We start from the raw sequence: 24,695 nt of genomic DNA on the forward strand, positions 1-24,695 counted from the left end.
GAACGTGCGTGTGGCAGCGGCAACAGCAGGTTCCGACCAATCCACCCAGCAGATTTTGAAAGTGGGCTGGAGTCAGATAAGGGTGCTGTATCAGCAAGCCTCCGCTGTTCCCGAGCTGTACTGAACCATTATTGAAGTACAGTGGAAAAACACTGTACTGTCACAGAGCTGCTTCAGTGCAGCACTCTGAAAAACACAGTTGGCTTCAGCAAAAGCAGTTTCCTTTAACATTGGTTACTTTGTGGTAAATGAGGTTGAAATAAATAATCAGACACAGATTTAGATTTTAGAAGCACAATGCTTCTCTCACATGAGCAAAGAGAGCTCCACTCTCTGCACTCCTACTAAACATATGTGTTTTCTTGTCCAGCCTCTTCCCTTCCCTTTTCTTCTCTATCTCTACTCCCTGTCTCCAATTTGCCACGTTTCCAAAATCTGGTGCTGATGTTGCAAAGATGCTGTGAGAATATGAAGAGTTAAAACCATTTTTTTTTTTTTTTTTTTGGTGGACTGGACTTAAATGACCCCTCTCTATTGATCAATCCTGCTGCAGTGTGTAAATCAGACAAAAAGAGCTCCAACCAGAGAGATCCACTGCACATTTCATTGTCTTTTCTGTGTCGTTACCCAATCAGGCTGACACTTAAATTGTCCACTTTTTGTTTAAATGGCAAAAGAGTTTCCCCTTAAACCCAAATGATTGTTTATTGTCATCCATCATCGCCGCCATCCAGATGCTGTACTCTAAATGTTAAAGTACCCCGGGGCTGTTGGTGCATGACGAATGGCCTTTCACTTGTGGCTGTCAGGTAAAGTTCAGTCATGATAAACTGAACGAATGGCACAAACAAGACGCAAGCGCATTAGGAAAACTTAAACAAAGTGCAGTGCAGAAGGCATCATGTTGAAGCACAGATTTCCTCTCCAACATGATGGTGTGAAGGTTTTCTTTATGTAACGTGCTGCACACTGTGATCTGAGCGTGCCAATGCTTTATGTGTGTCTTCTTTATTATAAGTCCAATTATACGTATGCAGACTTCTGTGTACATACAGACTTTTAACTGCACGCCATGCACCACCACCACCAGAGATGCTCTGCATAAACCGCCACACAGACGCTGTCCATGGTGCTGCAGTTATGCGCCTCTGAGCTTCTGTATGGAGGCGGGGTACAGTACTGTACTGTATAGATTTCTGTAAGCTTAAGAAAAAAAAAAAAGTACTTGTGTAACATGACTTTCTGGCCACAGTGTGGCTTAATAAAGATAATTTAATACAATGTATTTAAAGACAAAAGACTTAAACAAAGCCACACTGTAAAAACACTGCTACATATGACAGAAATGGGTTTTAAATTGCCAAAGCGCGTGTCTGAATTTTTAGAAAACACTATTTACTGTGTAGAAACTGCATTTCTATACAACTCTGCAAATGTGCATTGCTTGATCTGCACATCTCCCATGTTATACCACATCAGCTGTGGCAGCAACAAGCATCCTTTTATATGTGTTTTTATTTACCCATGTGTGGCTCACGGCTGTTTAACCAACAGTCCTCCGTGCTGGAGCACACGCTTAATAAATAATGAAAGTGGACGGAGGGGAGCTGCTGCTGCTGCTGCTGCTGCTGCTGATTCGCTGATGTCAGGTAGCCAGTGCAGCATTTCATGGTGCAGGGTGGAAACGCGCGGTGCCATCAGCCTCGATCGGTGCTCTCAGCGAACCTCTCTCTCTCACACACACACACACACACACACACACACATACACATGCGAGCCCGGCAACAAAGATGCTGCCAGCTCTCAAGATTTGGGCTTTGCTTTCCGTGTCGCTGTGCTGCCTGTCTCAGCCGGTCCATCCGAAGAAGGGTTTCCGATGCCCTTCAACATGCAGCTGCTCCAAGGAGTCTATCATATGCGTCGGGTCGTCCTATGTGCCAAGGATCAACCCCAACGACATCAATTCTTTGTGAGTAGCCTCCATTTCCAGCTGTTTCAGTGAACTGTTCATGCTTGAACGTGCAGGTTGAAGTGGGTTTATTAAGTTGTCACCAGCTGTGTTTTCTAATTCAAACCGTCTGAGCTGTAAGACTGGGAAGCAGCGCAGTCCTGGCTCCCTTTTTTTTCAACCTCTCCTAATTGATTTTCACTTTAAAGCATTTTATTTCCTCTGGTGGCTCCATGTTCATCATCTCTGCTTCTCCCTTTTTTCAGGAGTATTGTCAATGGGACTTTCTCTGAGGTCAAAGAGGCCATGTTTGCTCACATGTCATCTCTCCAGCTACTGTAAGGACACTTCTCTCTGGCTGGATTTGAATTGGCTGCTTTTACTCTGCAGCACAACTATGCAGGCACATTCATTATAAAGCATATTTCAAATCAGAGGCCGTAAACTTCTACTCTTACATAATAAACTTTATTTTTGTACGTAAGATCATGAATTCAATAAGCTGCTCATGCAAACATATCCAGTCACTGAGGTGCTGTTGTGCAGTGCCTTAATTCAGGTACAGCACCTTTTTAAGTGTGTGTGCTGCATGGTACAGTAAAGCTATTAGCCGGGGAGGCTTTTAAAAGGATTGGACACCTGGAAATAAATAATGGAAAATCTAGTGCTGTGCTTTCAGTGCAGTCCATGCTGTAGTGTACTTACCAGAGTCCATTAATCTAATTTGTTACTCAAACAGTGATAGCTACTTCATTGATTGTGCAAAGCTAAATCACAAAACGGTGTCATCCGTTCTGTTTTGCAGAAGCATAAAACACTCACTGAGATAAGCAGCCGACGTCTGTCCATCAGTTTATCAATCTGTTATCTTATTATTCACTACAGGCTTTTGAATTCCAACTCCCTAACAACGATAAGGGATGATGCATTTTCAGGCCTTCCACACCTCGAGTACCTGTAAGTTCCTCCAGTTTCTTTCCTCAGTTCAAGTGCTACAAAGACGTGCAGTGCATCGGTGTCATGACTAAATATCTTAGTTGCATACGTTTATTCTTGTGATCTAATCAGAGATAGATTTAAAAAATGCACTCTCCAATCTAAGAGAACAACACAGTCAGTGAAGTATCAACCGTACGCCCTCTTGTGGTTCTCCGGTTCTAAACAGTAGAAAAAAATTTTATTTTTTAGTTTACTACAACCATAACGCCTGACTTAATGGCACTCTCAAACATTTTGACATCTGGACTGAATCACAGTACAGCTGCACTGATGTCTAGTGCTTGCACAAATATATTGAAGGCGTTTTTATTGCCATGTGATTAGCTATGAGGAAGATTAGTAAAAAAGCAAGAATTAAATCATCCTTACCGCATTATATTCTGCACAATGACCTCTGTTTTGTATTGTTCTGGCAGAATGCTGTGTAATGCTTTCTTTTTTTTTATCTTCCACAGGTTCATTGAGAGTAATAAAATTGAGACTGTGTACAAATATGCCTTCAGAGGACTCAGGGACTTGACTCACTTGTATGCTCCAAAAAGCTGTTCAATAAGTAGAATATTCATCTTCTCACTCTAGTAGTTGATTGTTTTTATGGTAACTGTGATAGAAGAATCACTGTGTGTCTTTATATTGAAGAGTTTTATGTAGTTGCTTGGACATTTAAAAATACTTTGACTTCTGCACATGAATCTTTAGTTAGTTTAGCATTTGCTTGCACATGAATTATGGTTTTCTTACATCAGTGCATTTGTCTGAACGACATTGATGCTGTTTCTAGGTCTTTGGCAAACAACAAGATTAAAGTCCTGCACAGGGACCTCTTCAGTGACCTGGACTCACTGATAGAGCTGTAAGTTTGTCACTTAGCTGATTTGTCTTCTTCTACGTTGCCTCTAGCTTGTCTTCCTGCGTCCCTGTGCAAATGACATGCGGTGCTCCTCTTCTGCAGGGACCTGCGAGGCAACGCCTTCGAGTGCGACTGTCGCGCCAAGTGGCTGATGACGTGGCTGAAGAACACCAATGCCACGGTGTCGGATGTTGTGTGTGCCGGACCAGAGGACATGAAGGACAAGCGCCTCAACGATATGAGCAGCCTGCATGATGAGTGCATCTCAACGGGTGAGAAACACCTGAGCCAGCTGGCCTTGTCTCAAGTCTAGCTGGCCTCAGCTATTTTACCCCTGATCACACAGAAAGCAACAAAGAGCAAACGTGTCATTCTTCTCTTTTATCGGTTTAATGTGGCCCTTTTTGTTTTGTTGACTCAAAAGAGTTTCATTTCGAATGCACTTTCCACAGATTTCATCCTCCATCAGTCTGTGGCGTCTGAGTCTCTGTCCGTTGACACGTTCAGTTACAAGAATGACGTCTATGTGGCTATTGCTGCTCCCAGCGCAGAGAGCTGTTTGGTTTTCCAGTGGGACCACATAGAAATGAACTTCAGGACTTACGATAACATCACAGGTACGACAATGTCCTAATAAACTGTCTCCGAATACAAAGTTGTTTTATATCTCTCTGTTCAGCTTGTCTGTTTCCTCTTACCTGCCTTTAAGGTCAGTCCATTGTGGGGTGCAAGACAGTCGTCATCGAGAATGAAGTGTTTGTCATCGTGGCTCAGCTCTTTGGTGGATCCCATATCTACAAGTTTGACGAGGACCAAAGCCGGTTCAGCAAGTTTCAGGACATCGAGGTGTCCAAGATCTCCAAGCCCAACGACATTGAAGCATTCCAGATTGGCGCCGATTGGTTCTTTGTGATTGCTGACAGCTCGAAAGCAGGCCTGTCCACGCTCTACAAATGGAACAACAAGGGTTTTTATTCATACCAGTCACTGCATGAGTGGTACCGTGACACAGATGCAGAGTTCTTAGACTTGGATGGGAAGGCGCACCTTATTCTGGCGAGCCGCTCACAGGTGCCTGTGATCTATCAGTGGAGCCGGAGCAACCAGAAGTTTGTCCTGCAGGGTGAGATCCCCAACATGGAGGATGTAGTAGCCGTGAAGCACTTCCGAATCAAGGAGGAGCTCTACCTGGCTATGACGCGCTACATCGGAGACTCCAAGGTTCTACGTTGGGGTGCCAAGCAGTTCGCAGAGATCCAGGCTTTGCCCTCACGAGGCTCCATGATCCTCCAGCCATTCACTTTCAAAGAACGTTACTACCTGGCTCTGGGAAGTGACTACACCTTCTCGCAAATCTACCTGTGGGATGATGACAAGAAACTCTTTGACCGCTTCAAGGAGGTGTACATCCAGGCGCCTCGCTCCTTCACTATGGTTTCCACAGACCGCAGGGACTTCATGTTTGCGTCTAGCTTCAAGGGAAACACACAGATCTTTGAGCACATCATCATTGACTTAAGCTTGTGAGGGCTGTGCCTTATTGCCCCTCCTCCAATCGAACGTCTTCCACTGAAAAGATGCATTTGTGAAGGGAAAAGAAAGAACCAGAACAGACTTTGCGAACTGTCAAATATGAAACCCTGCTTAGTTTTCTGCCACAAATTAGAGATTAGTGTTTGGAATCCTTGTAGTTTCTTAGCGTTTTTTTGACTGTTTTCTCGTCAGCTCTCAGGCTTTTGGAGACCATTTCAGAAAAGACTGATGAGATAAATCAAAGGGTGTTGACAATTGTGCATGGGGAGCTGGTATTCTCTTAAAAATCTAGCTGACATTCCTGAGGGTGGACATGTTTGAAATAGAATTTGAGCTACTTGGATGTATAGATTTTGTTTTAATATCCCCAGTTCTTATGTTTTTATATTCCAAAAAATATGAACGAGGACCTAAGAGACAGATCATATTACTTTTATTTGTTTATTTGAATCTCATCTGGGGCGACTGAGGATGTAACAGGTGTAGTTACCACTGACCTCATACCCTCCAACCCTGTGGTTATGAACAGTATTTTGCCTTATTAGTGCTGGGGTTCTGATGGACCTACAGTGCCTCCCTCTGGTTGTGATGACATATCACACCCCTTTGCTTTTTTTCCATACAGGGAATGTCTTGAAAGCACAAACCTTTAATTATCTTAGCTGAGATAGCAGTCCTTACGATGTAGTCGTTTAGCGAAAATGTTATTGTAGGTGCTATAGATTCTATTCTATATACTGTAAACATAAAGGAGTAGTTTGTTGTTTTAGGAAGTGAAATATTCAGGACTGGCTATCGCTGAGGCCTTCTAAGACAAAAACAGATGAATAGAAATCCCCTTATTTAGGTACCTTTTTAGTTCAGAGGAACTGTAAGTGGTGACGTAGACATAACCTACTTAATAATTTGAAGTCAGTGGCCTCAAATAAATACTTTTGGAGACATAATTTGTCTGAAAACTGAAGGATACAAAACGTTCGTGTAAATATATTCACTCAAGTCGAGAGGCTTTTTCAGACTGTCATTCTGTTTGTTTAAAATATTGAATGTTGACTTACAAGCTACAAACTGTACATAAAACAAGAACTGCAATGCCACTACCTGTTTCTCACAAATTTGAATGGATCTTTGCACTTACTTAAAAAAGAAAACATGTTACTGCAGCTTGCAAGAGCATGACATTCAAAAAAGTGGCGTTTGCCAAATTCTTTTTAAACGAACCTACAGTAACAAACTCAGACATGTATGAAAAACATAATGGAATATGCAAGCTTTACAACATGCAGATTCTTTTGTATGGTTTTCTTTTAAGCATATTGAATGTTACTATATAAAATATACTGTAAATTTAATCAAATAAATGTGTACAACGGTGAGTGCAACATTTATCATTCATTGACCATTAACATTATAGCATTTATTATCAAAGTTCATTCCCTGCCCATGATCATTAACTACTTTGTACATTTTGTAAACTCACAATTGACTTTTATTATCTAGACAACGACTGAAATCTTAAAACTATTTTATATGAACAATATATCAAACACACTGCCTGTCACCACCTGTATTGTATAACTAAGCAAGAGCCTCCCACTGGATAATTACTGCATGGATAATTATTTTTCAGCTGTCAACTGGTTTATTTAACCATTACTGATGCTGTTAGTAGCTTCTCATTTCTTAAACAAGCATGTCAGAAGACACATCCTGTGGTCGTTAAGATGCTAATCGGTTTCAGAAGGGTCAAATTACTGGTTTGAAAACTGTCCATTGGAAGAAGGTCATGAGTCATAAGTCCAGATTTACCCTGTTCCAGAGTGATGGGCACATCAGAGTAAGAAGAGAGGCAGGTGAAGTGATGCACCCATCATGCCTAGTGTCTACTGTACAAGCCTGTGGAGGCAGTGCTATGATCTGGGGCCGCTGCAGTTAGTCAGGTCTAGGTTCAGCAACTTCATGTGTCCAAAGAATGAGGTCAGCTGAATATACTGAATGACCAAGTTATTCCAAGAATGGGTTTTTTCTTCCCTGATGACAGGGGCATATTCCAAGATGACAAATAGTTATGCTGCTATACAACAATTTAGCTAAATAACCTACAAGTCCTATTGAAATCATTTTAGTTTCCTTAAAATAAACAGGCTACCACTCACACTACGTTTCCATTTATACTTTACTGTAAAGACTTTTGTTTTTCACTGTACAATCTGTAACTTGTAAGATAACTTTGTCTGTGATGTTTTTTCTAGGGTTCTCTGTTATTTCTGAATTGGCCGGAACGCCGAGGCACCCTGTACCAATATGGCGGCGCGACAGACGGATTTCTCCGGCACCGAAACATAACCTAGCGTGAACTAACAGCTGGCAAAGATTTATTCTGTTCTTCCTGCTCAGAAAACGAGAACCAGAAAGGGCCAAAGAATCAAGATGAGAATATTATTATTATAAACATGCATCAGAATTATAATCTGAAAGTTTCACTTTAAAACGGAGGAATTCACGCTGTATACGAGCTACTTTGTTAGTATATACATTAGAGTGAGTGTAAATGAGAATGTTTATTTTCTGATCAGCATTTCCATATGTCATGCCAAGAAAAGTCTATATTTTTCTTGTCCCGATTTGCTTATTAAATTACACCAATGTGTTCAGCAACTTATAAAGTCACTGTAAACACGCATCGGTCTTTAAATAGTCAATAAAGGTAAAAAAAAAAAAAAAAAAAAAACACTTCCTGAAAACGTGAACACAGTACAGTAACAGAAGACACTCCTTTTTTATGGGTATGTATGTATATGTTTTATCTAGACGGTTAAAACTATAGATTATATTGACCGGAGTTCAACAAAGTTTCAGTATAAAAGTTGAACAACAGTTTCAGTCTGCTGCTGTACAGAGGAGAACCAGGAAGAGAGATCCTGTCAGAGACAGACGGTAAAAACTCTACTTGTTGACTGTTGAGATGATTCATGCTACAGAAGACCCCCCTACTTTACTGTAAGTTAACAGCACATTTAAGAGCATGTTAAAGTCATATAATAAGTGTTTTGTATGCATGCAGATATGTTGGTGATGCCTTTGAGAGTCACAGCTCCTCTGATATCCTGCATATTACCTCCAGCTGAACAATACTTTATTTGGCGATGTACATGGATTTTACATTCTCTAAAGTTGAAATGAAATAAAATGTTAATGTTGATAATAGCACCGTATGTATCAATCATCTTATATGTTTGTCTTCTCACAGGTGATCTGAAACAAAAAAATGAATATTATCAAGTTTCAAGCGACACCCCCGCCGACAGAGACACATCTTGTAATACAGTGTGTTATTAAAAACAAACCTAGTAAACTGAAAAAGTTGTTGAAGGACAATGACATTAATGCTCTTTACCCATGCAAAGAGAGGAATGATTATATCACACCACTAATTGCTGCTGTCATAAGTCATAATGAGGATATTTGTTCTTTCCTACTGAAGGAGGGTGCAGACCCAAACACAGCTTCTCAAAATGGCTTTACACCATTGGATTATGTCTCCTTATCTAGAGCTCCACTAGTTTTTGTGAGGATACTACTGGAAAAAACCCCAAAACTAAATGAGTATTCTATTATTCAACCTTGTACACCACTGCACACTGCTGCTATCAATGGCAGGGTTGACGTCATGAAAGAGCTGATTTCTGCAGGTGCACTGGTAACACCGTTGCTCCCAAATAATCCTAATTTTATGAGCTACAATAAGAAAATATCTGAAATGATTCATCAAATAGCATCTACTGGAGATGAAATGTATTTGAAAATCAGAGTTTTTTTTGATATGAACGTGGCTATCATAGAGAAAACCCCTGAAGAAGTCTTCAAAACCTTTGACAGTCACATGCTGGAGGAGGATCCTCAGACCCATATGACCATTTTTGAAACACTTTTTGATGTAGCCGGACCAAATGGGGAAAAATACCGCCAGGATAGTATCAAATGGTTGAAAGACACAGGAAATCTGAACTCGTACATTGAAGGTGCAGTCAGCCGCCTCCCCCAAATTTCCCAGAACATTGTAGATCTGGTGATTGCTAGTTTATATGCGGTTTTCTGTACAATGGAAGAGATACCAAATGACCAAGCACTGGCTATAATCCCCCAATTACTGGAACGACTTTGCTCAAAAGAAAAACCTGATATACGTGAAGTTGTTCTGAAAACACTGTATGTGATAACACAGAAAACCAAAAGCGCAAATGACTGGGATCCCACCTTTACTGAAAAGTTATGCAAAACAATGGCCCCATTTGTGCAAGAATCATACTCCATTAACATTAGAGTCTTCACCTATGGCGTGTTTGCAAACTTACTGTCCAATAAACATGCTGTTAACCTCTTCCAATCAGAAGGGATCATCTGTGTGCCCGAGGGAATACTGACATCTGCAGATATGGAAATGAATGACAAGCTAAAAGAAGTGCTTAGACGACTGAAACATCATTTTAGTAACGCCACCCTGGAATATAAGGATAGTACAGATGTACCGGAGTCCAGTAAGAAGAAGAAGAAGAAGAAGAAGAGGAAGAAAAAGACGCAACAATCAGAAAACTCTGAAGACCCAGATGATGAAGTTTGTTCTACTGTAGCTGATCCAGTAGCAGTTCCTGTTGTGGAGTCTGGTCTAAATGTACAGCCGTTCCAGTTGAACCCCACTAAATCACCAATACCACAAAAGTGGTTACAAATCAGCAAGAGGTGGAGAGACAAATTAGAGAAGCTTGTTAGCACTGATCAAGATAAATTAACTAGAATCGGAAGCATCATTTATTCAAACAATGCAGATTTCCGCATTGCAAAAGGAAGTGATGGCACTGAAGTCTTCTTAGGACTCAGAGATGATGGCACTGAAGTTGCAATTAAACGAATGTCTAAATGTAACTACCAAGTGTTGAAGAATGAGGAAGGGATTCTGCGACTTCCAGAGCTCGATGATCCGTCTATTGTACGATACATTGACTCTGCAGAGGATGAGAACTTCGGATATCTTGGTCTGCAACTTTGTGAATGCACCTTGGAGGAATACATCATTGATGGTGGTCTGATGATAGAAAAACTGGTCTATGAGGTTCTCCACAGTTTGAGGGTGCTTCATTCTCAGAGTCCTCAAATTCTCCATCGGGATCTCAAACCACAGAATGTTTTGATCGGTAAGAAAAGTTGAATAGATGGAACTGTAAAAAGCATAGAAAACTATTTGCAATTATTCTACAGATGTTTGTGTCTGAGGTTGATCTGTGTGATTTGTCTTGCAGATGTCAAGGGGAGGGCAAGATTAGCTGATTTTGGTATCAGTAGGCGACTACCCAAGGGACAAACAACTTTGCGCACAGGCAGTGCAGGAACAAAATGCTGGATGGCCAAGGAGACTTTAGCAGATACAGGCAACATACCGTACAAGTCCAACACTGACATGCAGGCCAGTTTGTTTGCTACACAAATTCACTTGATAACTTATTGATAAATATCTTCAATGTACTGAAATGTTCTTTTAATTTTGAAGGTGGCAGGGATGCTGATTTACTATATACTGTCTGGAGGACACCATCCATTTGGCGACAGATCCTTTGAATGTGAGTCTAACATTTACCATGGGAGGTACACTTTAGACCACATTCAAGATATATTGGCACAGGATCTCATTGAGTGGATGATCAATGAGGAACCAAAGAAGAGGCCTCGAGTAGAAGAATGCCTGGTTCATCCCTTCTTTTGGTCCAGTGAAAGGTAAGAACAGAAAGTGGTGGTTTATATTTGGTTCAGTCGTCTTCTACCAGCACTATTCAGTTAAATACCATTCAGTTTTATTTGTAAAGTGCCAAATCACAACAGAATTCATCTCAAGGTGTTTAAGGTTTAAGACATTACAAAGTATAATTGTAATAATAATTATAAAGAAAACCCAACAATCCTATTGGAGCAAGTATTAGACAACAGTGATTTTCTTTGCCACTTTGTTTGATTCATACTTTGTTCTCCATCGTGTTTCAGGTCTCTTTTAGTTGACACTTTGTAATTACCTCTAGTTTATTTTGTAGTGTACGTAAGTTTCCCTCGTCTTGTTGGTTCTCCCAGTCCTCTGTTTTTTTAGACCAGGTGGAAATAAACCCTTTTGCGTTTATACTCGTCTCGTTAGTTTGTTGGTTCGTAGTGCGTTTATGTCTGAAACCGAAACACAATTTAGAAGATGGCACCTTTTTGTAAGAACCCACACATCTTTCATGTCAGCAAAAGAAAGTATTTTGTTGACCAGGTGTCTTATTACATATATTTGATTATTACAACAATAAATTACAGTGAATGTCTAGGCTTAGTTTCAGATTTGGATTTTTCCTGTTGAGACTCCATTTACCTGAGTTGTGTATATGATCCAGACATAAACACCTGGAAATAAAAGGTGAAATGTTGATTATTTTGTCTTATATTCACCTTTTGACGTAAAAACCTAAATGTTTAGAGCCTATAGCAAAAATAAAGGAACTGGCCTAACTTTTTCAATACTTTTGGATAGGAAGAAGTCACTACCCTCTTTTTAACAGCATTTTAATCAGTATCCAATGAGAAGAGTTTGTGATTGTGGTCTGAAGCACATCTTGTTTTTATTCAGGAGAGTAGAGTACTTAAGAAGGATTGGTAACCGGGAGGAGGCAGCAAACTGTCGAAAGGCTGACCAGGAACTGATGGATTCACTGGAGAAATGTGCTGGGGATGGATCCTTCAAACAATGGAAAAATAAGGTGAATACAAACATAATAAATGTAGCTTCTACATTAATACATTTCAGAACATGACCAGTTGCTTTTGGTGTCATAGTTTCCAGAAGAGCTGGTTCAGAAGATGGATGCCAAGAACAAAGCCTACCCTGACAACACTCTGGGATTACTGCGCTTTATTCGCAACCTCCATGAACACTAGTGAGTAAAACTGAGTTAAAAGTAATGCAGGCCCTAAAATTTCACAAATACACTAAATCAGTTGTTTATTGAAATAGTGCCAGGTTGATACCTAAAGGACTGTGCAGAGCTGGGCAGACTGAAAAAAGTGAAAACTATCTACATCCATTTACTAGTTGGTTCTAGACCTTTCCGGATTTGTCTTACTCAGCAGATGGAGCTTGCTCAGTCTTAATGTATTTCATATAATACATTCATGTAATAGAGTGAATTATACACTATTAATTTTCTTCTGCAGTGCCAAGGATGCAGCCCAGGTGGATGTGTTAATGTTATTCCCAGACCTCTTTGGATGTGTTTACAAGTTTGCAAAAAAACAACGGTGGAATTCAGAGACCCCTCTGAAAGAAATGTTTTGAAAAGACATCACCCCGAGCTTTGTGCTGACGTCCACAAGCCCTGAGGAGCATCTGGTTGTCCCAGTTCAAGAGTCTCAACCCAGTGACTTTAAGTAAAGTTAAGTGCACCACAACACCAAGGGACCCTGTACCAATAAGGCGACGCAACAGACGCATTTCACAGAAACCAATACAGAACAAACTTGTGGCGTGCTGTCGCTGGCCTAAAAAAACAAACGTGATAATAAAGTCGTCTTAGTCACTTTACTTCTCGTCTGTGATATATTATTTCCAGCGTTCTCTGTTATTTTGGAAATGGCCGGAACACCGAGGGACCCTGTACCAATATGACGACGCAACAGACGTGTTCCACAGGACCCGATGCGTCGAAGAACTGGAGAGTTCACTGCGTGCGAGTGTGTGTTCACTGTCATCCAATCCTCTCAGAACAACACCACAAAGTGAAAATATCCTCTCCTTACGGAAAAGCTCCTTTTTGTGTCACATTGTGCCTTCTTCACACTGTAGCTACTCACATCTCACCTGTCAATGAGTTGTTTTTCTGTTCTCTCTGTACCTGAGAATAAGAATAAGATAAATAATGAACACATTCGATGATAACGACAATTTCTGTTATCATCAAAACAAAATAAAATGTAACTTTTGTCTATAGAGGATTTTTGCTGCCTTCTCTGTCACACAATGTCAACACGCACACTTATATAATAATATATATAAAATACAAACCAAATTCCCGTACGATGATTTGTTTCTAATGTTTTGCCCTCCTTATTTACAAACGCCTGTTAATGTCATATAAGCCAGAACGACTCCACCACCCACTGTGACCTCGAAATGTAACATAACATGTAGTTTTAATCTTTCTGGCAGTTTCAGCTTAAAAACCCTGAAAATAACAAATTCATGCTGTTATATCCATCTGATGTTACAGATTGTATTAGTAATTTCTTAAATGACACGGATATGTGCAGTGACCGTATTTTTTTATGTGTTCTAGTAAGAAAGCTATAAAAACGGTGTTTTGCTGTAGGTTTTGTATAAAGTCTTTGTTAACATGTTAATAAAGGTAAAAGAAAAAAAAAAACAGCAACTTCCCGCCTGAAAACGTGAACACACTACAGTACCAGAAGACACTCCCTTTTAATGGGAATGTACATTTTTATCTAGACGTTCAACAAAATGACGTCACATAGCAGAAAGCCATCGTCACTCCAGTATAAAAGTTGAACAACAGTTTCAGTCTGCTGCTGTACAGAGGAGAACCAGGAAGAGAGATCCTGACGGAAAAAGATCCACTTGTTGACTGTTGAGATGATTCATGCTACAGAGGACCCCCCCACTTTACTGTAAGTTAACTCCTCTACAATAATAGAACATTATTTTAAAACTTTAACATAAATAATCTGTGTGCTCACTTAAAGAGACTACACTCATGTAAATCTCTTCTTCATGATACTTTTTTATTTTATTTATTTTATGTTGTTTCTTTATTTAAAACATTAACAAAGCGATTATTCCCTTGTTACCACTATGAAGAAAACATATGTATAGATATTCCATAGCTCTGTCTCACAGTTGAACAGGGCTGAACCAGGAAGTTCTAAGTCGGGACAATGAGGGCAAGGTGTGGCACATTAGAAAGTTATCCAAAATGAACAGCACTAGCACTTCTAGGATAGGAATGAATGTATTACTCTGCCCATTGTGACATTTTTTACTGCACAGACTGTACATATTAGATTGTGTTGAAGTAGCATAATCACATTCACAAGTACATTTTCTCAATTACTTAAATGGAGTGGAGTATTTCCATTTCATGTTACTTTAATTACTATAGAAATTATAAAAAAATATACTCCATAACGTTTATTTTTATATCAGTAGTTGCTAGTTTCTTTTTACAGGTTTAGATTCTTATAAAAAACTTCATAAACTATCAAAATGCTGATTTGTCATTTATGGATTAACATCCCGTCACTGTGTCTAAAGCTTACAGAAGCACCAAATGTAACAATGATCTCTTTTATCGGTTTAATGTGGCCCTTTTTGTTTTGTTGACTCAAAAGAGTTTCATTTCGAATGCACTTTCCACAGATTTCATCCTCCATCAGTCTGTGGCGTCTGAGTCTCTGTCCGTTGACACGTTCAGTTACAAGAATGACGTCTATGTGGCTATTGCTGCTCCCAGCGCAGAGAGCTGTTTGGTTTTCCAGTGGGACCACATAGAAATGAACTTCAGGACTTACGATAACATCACAGGTACGACAATGTCCTAATAAACTGTCTCCGAATACAAAGTTGTTTTATATCTCTCTGTTCAGCTTGTCTGTTTCCTCTTACCTGCCTTTAAGGTCAGTCCATTGTGGGGTGCAAGACAGTCGTCATCGAGAACGAAGTGTTTGTCATCGTGGCTCAGCTCTTTGGTGGATCCCATATCTACAAGTTTGACGAGGACCAAAGCCGGTTCAGCAAGTTTCAGGACATCGAGGTGTCCAAGATCTCCAAGCCCAACGACATTGAAGCATTCCAGATTGGCACCGATTGGTTCTTTGTGATTGCTGACAGCTCGAAAGCAGGCCTGTCCACGCTCTACAAATGGAACAACAAGGGTTTTTATTCATACCAGTCACTGCATGAGTGGTACCGTGACACAGATGCAGAGTTCTTAGACTTGGATGGGAAGGCGCACCTTATTCTGGCGAGCCGCTCACAGGTGCCTGTGATCTATCAGTGGAGCCGGAGCAACCAGAAGTTTGTCCTGCAGGGTGAGATCCCCAACATGGAGGATGTAGTAGCCGTGAAGCACTTCCGAATCAAGGAGGAGCTCTACCTGGCTATGACGCGCTACATCGGAGACTCCAAGGTTCTACGTTGGGGTGCCAAGCAGTTCGCAGAGATCCAGGCTTTGCCCTCACGAGGCTCCATGATCCTCCAGCCATTCACTTTCAAAGAACGTTACTACCTGGCTCTGGGAAGTGACTACACCTTCTCGCAAATCTACCTGTGGGATGACGACAAGAAACTCTTTGACCGCTTCAAGGAGGTGTACATCCAGGCGCCTCGCTCCTTCACTATGGTTTCCACAGACCGCAGGGACTTCATGTTTGCGTCTAGCTTCAAGGGAAACACACAGATCTTTGAGCACATCATCATTGACTTAAGCTTGTGAGGGCTGTGCCTTATTGCCCCTCCTCCAATCGAACGTCTTCCACTGAAAAGATGCATTTGTGAAGGGAAAAGAAAGAACCAGAACAGACTTTGCGAACTGTCAAATATGAAACCCTGCTTAGTTTTCTGCCACAAATTAGAGATTAGTGTTTGGAATCCTTGTAGTTTCTTAGCGTTGTTTTTTTTTTTTTGACTGTTTTCTCGTCAGCTCTCAGGCTTTTGGAGACCATTTCAGAAAAGACTGATGAGATAAATCAAAGGGTGTTGACAATTGTGCATGGGGAGCTGGTATTCTCTTAAAAATCTAGCTGACATTCCTGAGGGTGGACATGTTTGAAATAGAATTTGAGCTACTCGGATGTATAGATTTTGTTTTAATATCCCCAGTTCTTATGTTTTTATATTCCAAAAAATATGAACGAGGACCTAAGAGACAGATCATATTACTTTTATTTGTTTATTTGAATCTCATCTGGGGCGACTGAGGATGTAACAGGTGTAGTTACCACTGACCTCATACCCTCCAACCCTGTGGTTATGAACAGTATTTTGCCTTATTAGTGCTGGGGTTCTGATGGACCTACAGTGCCTCCCTCTGGTTGTGATGACATATCACACCCCTTTGCTTTTTTTCCATACAGGGAATGTCTTGAAAGCACAAACCTTTAATTATCTTAGGTGAGATAGCAGTCCTTACGATGTAGTCGTTTAGCGAAAATGTTATTGTAGGTGCTATAGATTCTATTCTATATACTGTAAACATAAAGGAGTAGTTTGTTCTTTTAGGAAGTGAAATATTCAGGACTGGCTATCGCTGATGCCTTCTAAGACAAAAACAGATGAATAGAAAACCCCATATTTAGGTACCTTTTTAGTTCAGAGGAACTGTAAGTGGTGACGTAGACATAACCTACTTAATAATTTGAAGTCAGTGGCCTCAAATAAATACTTTTGGAGACATAATTTGTCTGAAAACTGAAGGATACAAAACGTTCGTGTAAATATATTCACTCAAGTCGAGAGGCTTTTTCAGACTGTCATTCTGTTCGTTTAAAATATTGAATGTTGACTTACAAGCTACAAACTGTACATAAAACAAGAACTGCAATGCCACTACCTGTTTCTCACAAATTTGAATGGATCTTTGCACTTACTTAAAAAAGAAAACATGTTACTGCAGCTTGCAAGAGCATGACATTCAAAAAAGTGGCGTTTGCCAAATTCTTTTTAAACGAACCTACAGTAACAAACTCATGTATGAAAAACATAATGGAATATGCAAGCTTTACAACATGCAGATTCTTTTGTATGGTTTTCTTTTAAGCATATTGAATGTTACTATATAAAATATACTGTAAATTTAATCAAATAAATGTGTACAACGGTGAGTGCAACATTCATCATTCATTGACCATTAAGATTATAGCATTTATTATCAAAGTTCATTCCCTGCCCATGATCATTAACTACTTTGTACATTTTGTAAACTCACAATTGACTTTTATTATCTAGACAACGACTGAAATCTTAAAACTATTTTATATGAACAATATATCAAACACACTGCCTGTCACCACCTGTATTGTATAACTAAGCAAGAGCCTCCCACTGGATAATTACTGCATGGATAATTATTTTTCAGCTGGCAACTGGTTTATTTAACCATTACTGATGCTGTTAGTAGCTTCTCATTTCTTAAACAAGCATGTCAGAAGACACATCCTGTGGTCGTTAAGATGCTAATCTGTTTCAGAAGGGTCAAATTACTGGTTTGAAAACTGTCCATTGGAAGAAGGTCATGAGTCATAAGTCCAGATTTACCCTGTTCCAGAGTGATGGGCACATCAGAGTAAGAAAAGAGGCAGGTGAAGTGATGCACCCATCATGCCTAGTGTCTACTGTACAAGCCTGTGGAGGCAGTGCTATGATCTGGGGCCGCTGCAGTTAGTCAGGTCTAGGTTCAGCAACTTTATGTGTCAAAAGAATGAGGTCAGCTGAATATACTGAATGACCAAGTTATTCCAAGAATGGGTTTTTTCTTCCCTGATGACAGGGGCATATTCCAAGATGACAAATAGTTATGCTGCTATACAACAATTTAGCTAAATAACCTACAAGTCCTATTGAAATAATTTTAGTTTCCTTAAAATAAACAGGCTACCACTCACACTACGTTTCCATTTATACTTTACTGAAAAGACTTTTGTTTTTCACTGTACAATCTGTAACTTGTAAGATAACTTTGTCTGTGATGTTTTTTCTAGGGTTCTCTGTAATTTCTGAATTGGCCGGAACGCCGAGGCACCCTGTACCAATATGGCGGCGCGACAGACGGATTTCTCCGGCACCGAAACATAAACTAGCGTGAACTAACAGCTGGCAAAGATTTATTCTGTTCTTCCTGCTCAGAACACGAGAATAAGAAAGGGCCAAAGAATCAAGATGAGAATATTATTATTACAAACATGCATCAGAATTATAATCTGAAAGTTTCACTTTAAAACGGAGGAATTCACGCTGTATACGAGCTACTTTGTTAGTATATACATTAGAGTGAGTGTAAATGAGAATGTTTATTTTCTGATCAGCATTTCCATATTTCATGCCAAGAAAAGCCTATATTTTTCTTGTCCCGATTTGCTTATTAAATTACACCAATGTGTTCAGCAACTTATAAAGTCACTGTAAACACGCATCGGTCTTTAAATAGTCAATAAAGGTAAAAAAAAAAAAAAAAAACACTTCCTGAAAACGTGAACACAGTACAGTAACAGAAGACACTCCTTTTTTATGGGTATGTATGTATATGTTTTATCTAGACGGTTAAAACTATAGATTATATTGACCGGAGTTCAACAAAGTAAGTTTCAGTATAAAAGTTGAACAACAGTTTCAGTCTGCTGCTGTACAGAGGAGAACCAGGAAGAGAGATCCTGTCAGAGACAGACGGTAAAAACTCTACTTGTTGACTGTTGAGATGATTCATGCTACAGAAGACCCCCCTACTTCAATGTAAGTTAACAGCACATTTAAGAGCATGTTAAAGTCATATAATAAGTGTTTTGTATGCATGCAGATATGTTGGTGATGCCTTTGAGAGTCACAGCTCCTCTGATATCCTGCATATTACCTCCAGCTGAACAATACTTTATTTGGCGATGTACATGGATTTTACATTCTCTAAAGTTGAATTGAAATAAAAATAAGATGTTATAATAGCACCGTATGTATCAATCATCTTATATGTTTGTCTTCTCACAGGTGATCTGAAACAAAAAAATGAATATTATCAAGTTTCAAGCGACACCCCCGCCGACAGAGACACATCTTGTAATACAGTGTGTTATTAAAAACAAACCTAGTAAACTGAAGAAGTTGTTGAAGGACAATGACATTAATGCTCTTTACCCATGCAAAGAGAGGCATGATTATATCACACCACTAATTGCTGCTGTCATAAGTCATAATGAGGATATTTGTACTTTCCTACTGAAGGAGGGTGCAGACCCAAACACAGTTTCTCAAAATGGCTTGGCACCATTGCATTATGTCTCCTTATCTGGAGCTCCACTAGTCTTTGTGAGGATACTACTTGAAAAAAAACCTGAAATAAATCAAGGTTCTTTTATTCAACCTTGTACACCACTGCACACTGCTGCTATCAATGGCAGGGTTGACGTCGTGAAGGAGCTCATTTCTGCAGGTGCATTGGTAACACCGTTGCTCCCAAATTATGCTAATTGTATGAGCTACAATAGAAAATTATCTGAACTGATTCATCAAATGGCATCAATTGGAGATGAACTGTGTTTCAAAATCAAACATTTTTTGGATATGCATATGGCTGTCAGAGAAAAACCCCCTGAAGAAGTCTTCAAAACCTTTGACAGTCACTTGCTGGAAGAAAATCCTCAGACCCATATGACCATTTTTGAAACACTTTTTGATGTAGCCGGACCAAATGGGGAAAAATACCGCCAGGATAGTATCAAATGGTTGAAAGACACAGGAAATCTGAACTCGTACATTGAAGGTGCAGTCAGCCGCCTCCCACAAATTTCCCAGAACATTGTAGATCTGGTGATTGCTAGTTTATATGCGGTTTTCTGTACATTGGAAGAGATACCAAACGACCAAGCACTGGCTATAATCCCCCAACTTCTGAAACAACTTTGCTCAAAAGAACAGCCTGATACACATGAAGCTGTTCTGAAAACACTGTATGTGATAACACAGAAAACCAGAAGCCCAAATGACTGGGATCCCACCTTAACTGAAAAGTTATGTAAAACAGTGGCCCCATTTGTGCAAGAATCATACTCCATTAACATTAGAGTCTTCACCTATGGCATATTTGCAAACTTACTTTCTAATAAACAAGCTGTTAACCTCTTCACATCAGTGGGGATCATCTGTGTGCCCGAGGGAATACTGACATCTGCAGATATGGAAATGAATGACAAGCTGAAAGAAGTGCTTAGACGACTGAAACATCATTTAAGTAATGGGACTCTTGAATGTGAGGATAGTACAGTTATACCAGAGTCCAGAAAGAAGAAGAAGAAGAAGAAGAAGAAAAAGAAAAAGAAGCAACAATCAGAAAACTCTGAAGACCCAAATGATGAAGTTTGTTCTACTGTAACTGATCCAGTAGCAGTTCCTGTTGTGGAGTCTGGTCTAAATGTACAGCCGTTCCAGTTGAACCACACTAAATCACCAATACCACAAAAGTGGTTAAAAATCAGCAACAGGTGGAGAGAGAAATTAGAGAAGCTTGTTAGTACTGCTCAAGATAAAGTAACTAGAATCGGAAGCATAATTTATGCGAACAATGCAGATTTCCGCATTGCAAAAGGAAGTGATGGCACTGAAGTCTTCTTAGGACTCAGAGATGATGGCACTGAAGTTGCAATTAAACGAATGTCTAAATGTAACTACCAAGTGTTGAAGAATGAGGAAGGGATTCTGCGACTTCCAGAGCTCGATGATCCATCTATTGTACGATACATTGACTCTGCAGAGGATGAGAACTTCGGATATCTTGGTCTGCAACTTTGTGAATGCACCTTGGAGGAATACATCAGCAATAATGATGGTGGTCTGCTGATAGAAAAACTGGTCTATGAGGTTCTCCACAGTTTGAGGGTGCTTCATTCTCAAAGTCCTCAAATTCTCCATCGGGATCTCAAACCACAGAATGTTTTGATCGGTAAGAAAAGTTGAATAGATGGAACTGTAAAAAGCATAGAAAACTATTTGCAATTATTCTACAGATGTTTGTGTCTGAGGTTGATCTGTGTGATTTGTCTTGCAGATGTCAAGGGGAGGGCAAGATTAGCTGATTTTGGTATCAGTAGGCGACTACCCAAGGGACAAACAACTTTGCGCACAGGCAGTGCAGGAACAAAATGCTGGATGGCCAAGGAGACTTTAGCAGATACAGGCAACATACCGTACAAGTCCAACACTGACGTGCAGGCCAGTTTGTTTGCTACACAAATTCACTTGATAACTTAGTGATAACTATCTCTAAAGTACGGAAATGTTCTTTTAATTTTGAAGGTGGCAGGGATGCTGATTTACTATGTACTCTCTGGAGGACACCATCCATTCGGCGACAGATCCTTTGAATGTGAGTCTAACATTTACCATGGGAGGTACACTTTAGACCACATTCAAGATATATTGGCACAGGATCTCATTGAGTGGATGATCAATGAGGAACCAAAGAAGAGGCCTAGAGTAGAAGAATGCCTGCTTCATCCCTTCTTTTGGTCCAGTGAAAGGTAAGAACAGAAAGTGGTGGTTTATATATGGTTCAGTCGTCTTCTACCAGCACTATTCAGTTAAATACCATTCAGTTTTATTTGTAAAGTGCCAAATCACAACAGAAGTCATCTCAAGGTGTTTAAGGTTTAAGACATTACAAAGTATAATTGTAATAAAAATTATAAAGAAAACCCAACAATCCTATTGGAGCAAGTATTAGACAACAGTGATTTTCTTTGCCACTTTGTTTGATTCATACTTTGTTCTCCATCGTGTTTCTGGTCTCTTTCTAGTTGGCACTTTGTAATTACCTCTAGTTTATTTTGTAGTGTATTAGTTAGTTTCCCTTGTCTTGTTGGTTCTCCCAGTCCTCTGTTTTTTTTAGACCAGATGGAAATAAACCCTTTTGCGTTTATACTCATCTTGTTAGATTGTTGGTTCGCAACACGTTTATATTTGACACCAAAACACAATTTAGAAGATGGCACCTTTTTGTAAGAACCCACACATCTTTCATGTCAGCAAAAAAAAGTATTTTGTTGCCCAGGTGTGTCTTATTACATATATTTGATTATTACAACAATAAATTACAGTGAATGTCTAGGCTTAGTTTCAGATTTGGATTTTTCCTGTTGAGACTCCATTTACCTGAGTTGTGTATAGGATCCAGACATAAACACCTGGAAATAAAAGGTTAAATGTTGATTATTTTGTCTCATATTCATCTTTTGACGTAAAAACCTAAATGTTTAGAGCCTTTCGCAAAAATTAAGGAACTGGCCTAACTTTTCCAATACTTTTGGATAGGAAGAAGTCACTACCCTCATCATCTCTTAACAGCATTTTAATCAGTATCCAATGAGAAGAGTTTGTGATTGTGGTCTGAAGCACATCTTGTTTTTATTCAGGAGAGTAGAGTACTTAAGGAGGATTGGTAACCGGGAGGAGGCAGCAAACTGTCGTAAGGCTGACCAGGAACTGATGGATTCACTGGAGAAATGTGCTGGGGATGGATCCTTCAAGCAATGGAAAAATAAGGTGAATACAAACATAAAAAATTTAGCTTCTACATTAATACATTTCAGAACATGACCAGTTGCTTTTGGTGTCATAGTTTCCAGAAGAGCTGGTTCAGAAGATGGATGCCAAAAACAAAGCATACCCTGACAACACTCTGGGATTACTGCGCTTTATACGCAACCTCCATGAACACTAGTGAGTAAAACTGAGTTAAAAGTAATGCAGGCCCTAAAATTTCACAAATAAACTAAATCAGTTCTTTATTGAAATAGTTCAATGTTGATACCTAAAGGACTGTGCAGAGCTGGGCAGACTGAAAAAAGTGAAACTATCTACATCCATTTACTAGTTACCCTCTGGATTTGTCTTACTCAGCAGATGGAGCTTGCTCAGTCTTAATGTATTTCATATAATACATTCTTGTAATAGAGTGAATTATACACTATTCATTTTCCTTTGCAGTGCCAAGGATGCAGCCCAGGTGGATGTGTTAATGTTATTCCCAGACCTCTTTGGATGTGTTTACAAGTTTGCAAAAAAACAACGGTGGAATTCAGAGACCCCTCTGAAAGAAATGTTTCGAAAAGACATCACCCCGAGCTTTGTGCTGACTTCCACAAGTCCTGAGGAGCATCTGGTTGTCCCAGTTCAAGAGTCTCAACCCAGTGACTTTAAGTAAAGTTCAGTTCAAGAAGAATTACAGTGATATAAAACTAACATTCTATACATTCAGAGTTTTGTAGGACTTTCTCTTCACTTTTATATTTCTGTTTTGTTATTTCTGTTTTGTGATATTTTAGATTTTATTGAACCATTGTGCTCTAATGGATGCGATTTCTATTTACTTTGTAATTGAAAACATACAAGATTTATGCATCAGCAAATAACAACCTGAAGTTTAACACACATTAAAGATCATTATTTCTACTTATATTTCTGCTCTATTTAATCTCTTTACAATTTACTGCCATAGTTGTTTATATTATAGTATAAACTATATAGTTTTCTTCTTTGTATTACATTGGTATTGCTGAATTAGGAAACAATCCATCTTCCACTAAAAAGATACACTACATTTGCAAAGGGACACTATAACAGATGAGTTGGTACACATCATTTCCTATGTGGTTTTCTGTAACTTATAAAAACGAGCAAAGAGCATTTAAAGGTCAGCATTCAGGGAGATCTGTGCTGGTCATGACAATCAATTATTAGCTTTTGTCTTTCTAAAGGGGACAATAAGACACTGTACAGGTGGTGATGTTAACCTCCAGTGACCATCACAAAATGAGGCCTATTAAAAAGTCCACTGTAATCTTATATATTCAAAGTCTAATTCAAAAGTTTATATTGCTTAATCCTCAAAAAACATGCTAAGATTATGTCAGTGAAGATTCTCAGTCGTCCTGGTGAAGTTATCTGGAAGTTGAGTCATAGCAACTGGACTTCAGGTGTTGCTCCTCCTGTGCTGTGCCATCCTCCTGTGTAGCAGCTTTTTGGTTTCTCCAATGTACAGTTCAGAGCGTTCTTCACCGCACTGGACCACATACACTATATTCCTCATCTTGTGTTTTGGAGTCCGGCCTTTGGGATGGACAAGTCTCTGCCTAAGTGTGTTGGTGGGTTTAAAGTAGGCAGGTATGCTGTGTTTTCTAAAAATCCTTTTCAGCTTCTCTGAAACACCAGCCAAGAAAGGTATGACCAGGTTTTCGCGTTGGACCTGGGAAACCGACTGTTCCCTTTTTTTTCTTCTGGGACAGGGTGCTGCCTTGTTGAAGGCCCACTTGGGGTATCCAAAGGTCTTGAGAGCTGTCTTCAGATGCCTGTCTTCTTTCTTTTGGGCTTCTGTGGAGTTGGGATGTTTTGTGCTCTATGGTTTCAGAGTCCTGATGACTCCAATTTTGTGATGCAGTGGGTGATGTGAGTCAAACAAAAGTACTGGTCAGTGTGGGTGGGTTTCCTGTAAACCTCTATTTCCAGTCTTCCACCTGTCCCAATGATGACCACAGTCAGGAACCCATGGCACAGCCTTGTCTCTGTTTGCAGTCACTAAA

At 39.6% G+C, this 24,695-nt stretch overlaps 4 protein-coding genes across 7 annotated transcripts; all 4 read left to right on the top strand.

The window, feature by feature from the left end:
- Window positions 1–1,771: 1,771 nt before the first annotated feature.
- On the top strand, window positions 1,772–6,661 carry lgi2a (leucine-rich repeat LGI family, member 2a). Its single transcript, XM_026352502.1, has 8 exons — window positions 1,772–1,969; window positions 2,215–2,286; window positions 2,834–2,905; window positions 3,403–3,474; window positions 3,729–3,800; window positions 3,900–4,069; window positions 4,250–4,414; window positions 4,507–6,661. The coding sequence occupies exons 1-8, from the start codon at window positions 1,791–1,793 to the stop codon at window positions 5,322–5,324; spliced, it is 1,620 nt and encodes a 539-aa protein (XP_026208287.1). The 5' UTR covers window positions 1,772–1,790; the 3' UTR covers window positions 5,325–6,661.
- A 1,412-nt stretch (window positions 6,662–8,073) lies between these two features.
- LOC113157565 lies at window positions 8,074–23,572 on the top strand. 4 transcript variants are annotated; one of them, XM_026353138.2, is made up of 9 exons: window positions 8,074–8,116; window positions 8,230–8,330; window positions 8,581–10,398; window positions 20,932–21,061; window positions 21,167–21,330; window positions 21,415–21,638; window positions 22,530–22,659; window positions 22,736–22,836; window positions 23,104–23,572. In XM_026353138.2, exons 3-9 carry the CDS (start codon window positions 8,599–8,601, stop codon window positions 23,318–23,320), a joined length of 2,766 nt encoding a protein of 921 aa, XP_026208923.1. In that variant the 5' UTR covers window positions 8,074–8,116; window positions 8,230–8,330; window positions 8,581–8,598; the 3' UTR covers window positions 23,321–23,572. The 4 variants fall into 4 exon arrangements, with proteins under 4 accessions (XP_026208923.1, XP_026208921.1, XP_026208922.1 ...); XM_026353136.2 differs by lacking the exons at window positions 8,074–8,116; window positions 8,230–8,330; window positions 8,581–10,398 and adding exons at window positions 18,604–18,646; window positions 18,743–18,864 and having other exon boundaries at window positions 19,114–21,061; XM_026353137.2 differs by lacking the exons at window positions 8,074–8,116; window positions 8,230–8,330; window positions 8,581–10,398 and adding exons at window positions 18,604–18,646; window positions 18,764–18,864 and having other exon boundaries at window positions 19,114–21,061.
- On the top strand, window positions 10,409–23,572 carry LOC113157568 (serine/threonine-protein kinase ppk4-like). Its single transcript, XM_026353141.2, has 7 exons — window positions 10,409–10,522; window positions 10,628–10,791; window positions 10,876–11,099; window positions 11,980–12,109; window positions 12,186–12,286; window positions 12,564–12,735; window positions 23,276–23,572. Exons 1-6 carry the CDS (start codon window positions 10,417–10,419, stop codon window positions 12,682–12,684), a joined length of 846 nt encoding a protein of 281 aa, XP_026208926.1. The 5' UTR covers window positions 10,409–10,416; the 3' UTR covers window positions 12,685–12,735; window positions 23,276–23,572.
- On the top strand, window positions 13,944–17,087 carry LOC113157567 (leucine-rich repeat LGI family member 2-like). Its single transcript, XM_026353139.1, has 3 exons — window positions 13,944–14,030; window positions 14,779–14,943; window positions 15,036–17,087. The coding sequence occupies exons 1-3, from the start codon at window positions 14,003–14,005 to the stop codon at window positions 15,851–15,853; spliced, it is 1,011 nt and encodes a 336-aa protein (XP_026208924.1). The 5' UTR covers window positions 13,944–14,002; the 3' UTR covers window positions 15,854–17,087.
- Window positions 23,573–24,695: the final 1,123 nt, after the last annotated feature.

This window comes from Anabas testudineus, chromosome 18 (genome assembly GCF_900324465.2).
Source record: "Anabas testudineus chromosome 18, fAnaTes1.2, whole genome shotgun sequence".
Classification (NCBI taxonomy): Eukaryota; Metazoa; Chordata; class Actinopteri; order Anabantiformes; family Anabantidae; genus Anabas; species Anabas testudineus.

What these genes read in the sequence shown, in the direction of transcription:
- LOC113157568 (XM_026353141.2), top strand. Translation starts at nt 10,417, where the DNA reads ATGATAGAAAAACTGGTCTATGAGGTTCTCCACAGTTTGAGGGTGCTT. An exon ending in ACCACAGAATGTTTTGATCG is followed by an intron (nt 10,523 to 10,627) that starts GTAAGAAAAGTT and finishes TTTGTCTTGCAG; the next exon opens with ATGTCAAGGGGAGGGCAAGA. An exon ending in CGCAACCTCCATGAACACTA is followed by an intron (nt 12,287 to 12,563) that starts GTGAGTAAAACT and finishes TTTCTTCTGCAG; the next exon opens with TGCCAAGGATGCAGCCCAGG.
- LOC113157565 (XM_026353138.2), top strand. Translation starts at nt 8,599, where the DNA reads ATGAATATTATCAAGTTTCAAGCGACACCCCCGCCGACAGAGACACAT. An exon ending in ACCACAGAATGTTTTGATCG is followed by an intron (nt 21,062 to 21,166) that starts GTAAGAAAAGTT and finishes TTTGTCTTGCAG; the next exon opens with ATGTCAAGGGGAGGGCAAGA. An exon ending in CGCAACCTCCATGAACACTA is followed by an intron (nt 22,837 to 23,103) that starts GTGAGTAAAACT and finishes TTTCCTTTGCAG; the next exon opens with TGCCAAGGATGCAGCCCAGG.
- LOC113157567 (XM_026353139.1), top strand. Translation starts at nt 14,003, where the DNA reads ATGCTACAGAGGACCCCCCCACTTTACT. An exon ending in GAGGACCCCCCCACTTTACT is followed by an intron (nt 14,031 to 14,778) that starts GTAAGTTAACTC and finishes CACTTTCCACAG; the next exon opens with ATTTCATCCTCCATCAGTCT. An exon ending in GACTTACGATAACATCACAG is followed by an intron (nt 14,944 to 15,035) that starts GTACGACAATGT and finishes CCTGCCTTTAAG; the next exon opens with GTCAGTCCATTGTGGGGTGC.
- lgi2a (XM_026352502.1), top strand. Translation starts at nt 1,791, where the DNA reads ATGCTGCCAGCTCTCAAGATTTGGGCTTTGCTTTCCGTGTCGCTGTGC. An exon ending in CCCAACGACATCAATTCTTT is followed by an intron (nt 1,970 to 2,214) that starts GTGAGTAGCCTC and finishes CCCTTTTTTCAG; the next exon opens with GAGTATTGTCAATGGGACTT. An exon ending in GACTTACGATAACATCACAG is followed by an intron (nt 4,415 to 4,506) that starts GTACGACAATGT and finishes CCTGCCTTTAAG; the next exon opens with GTCAGTCCATTGTGGGGTGC.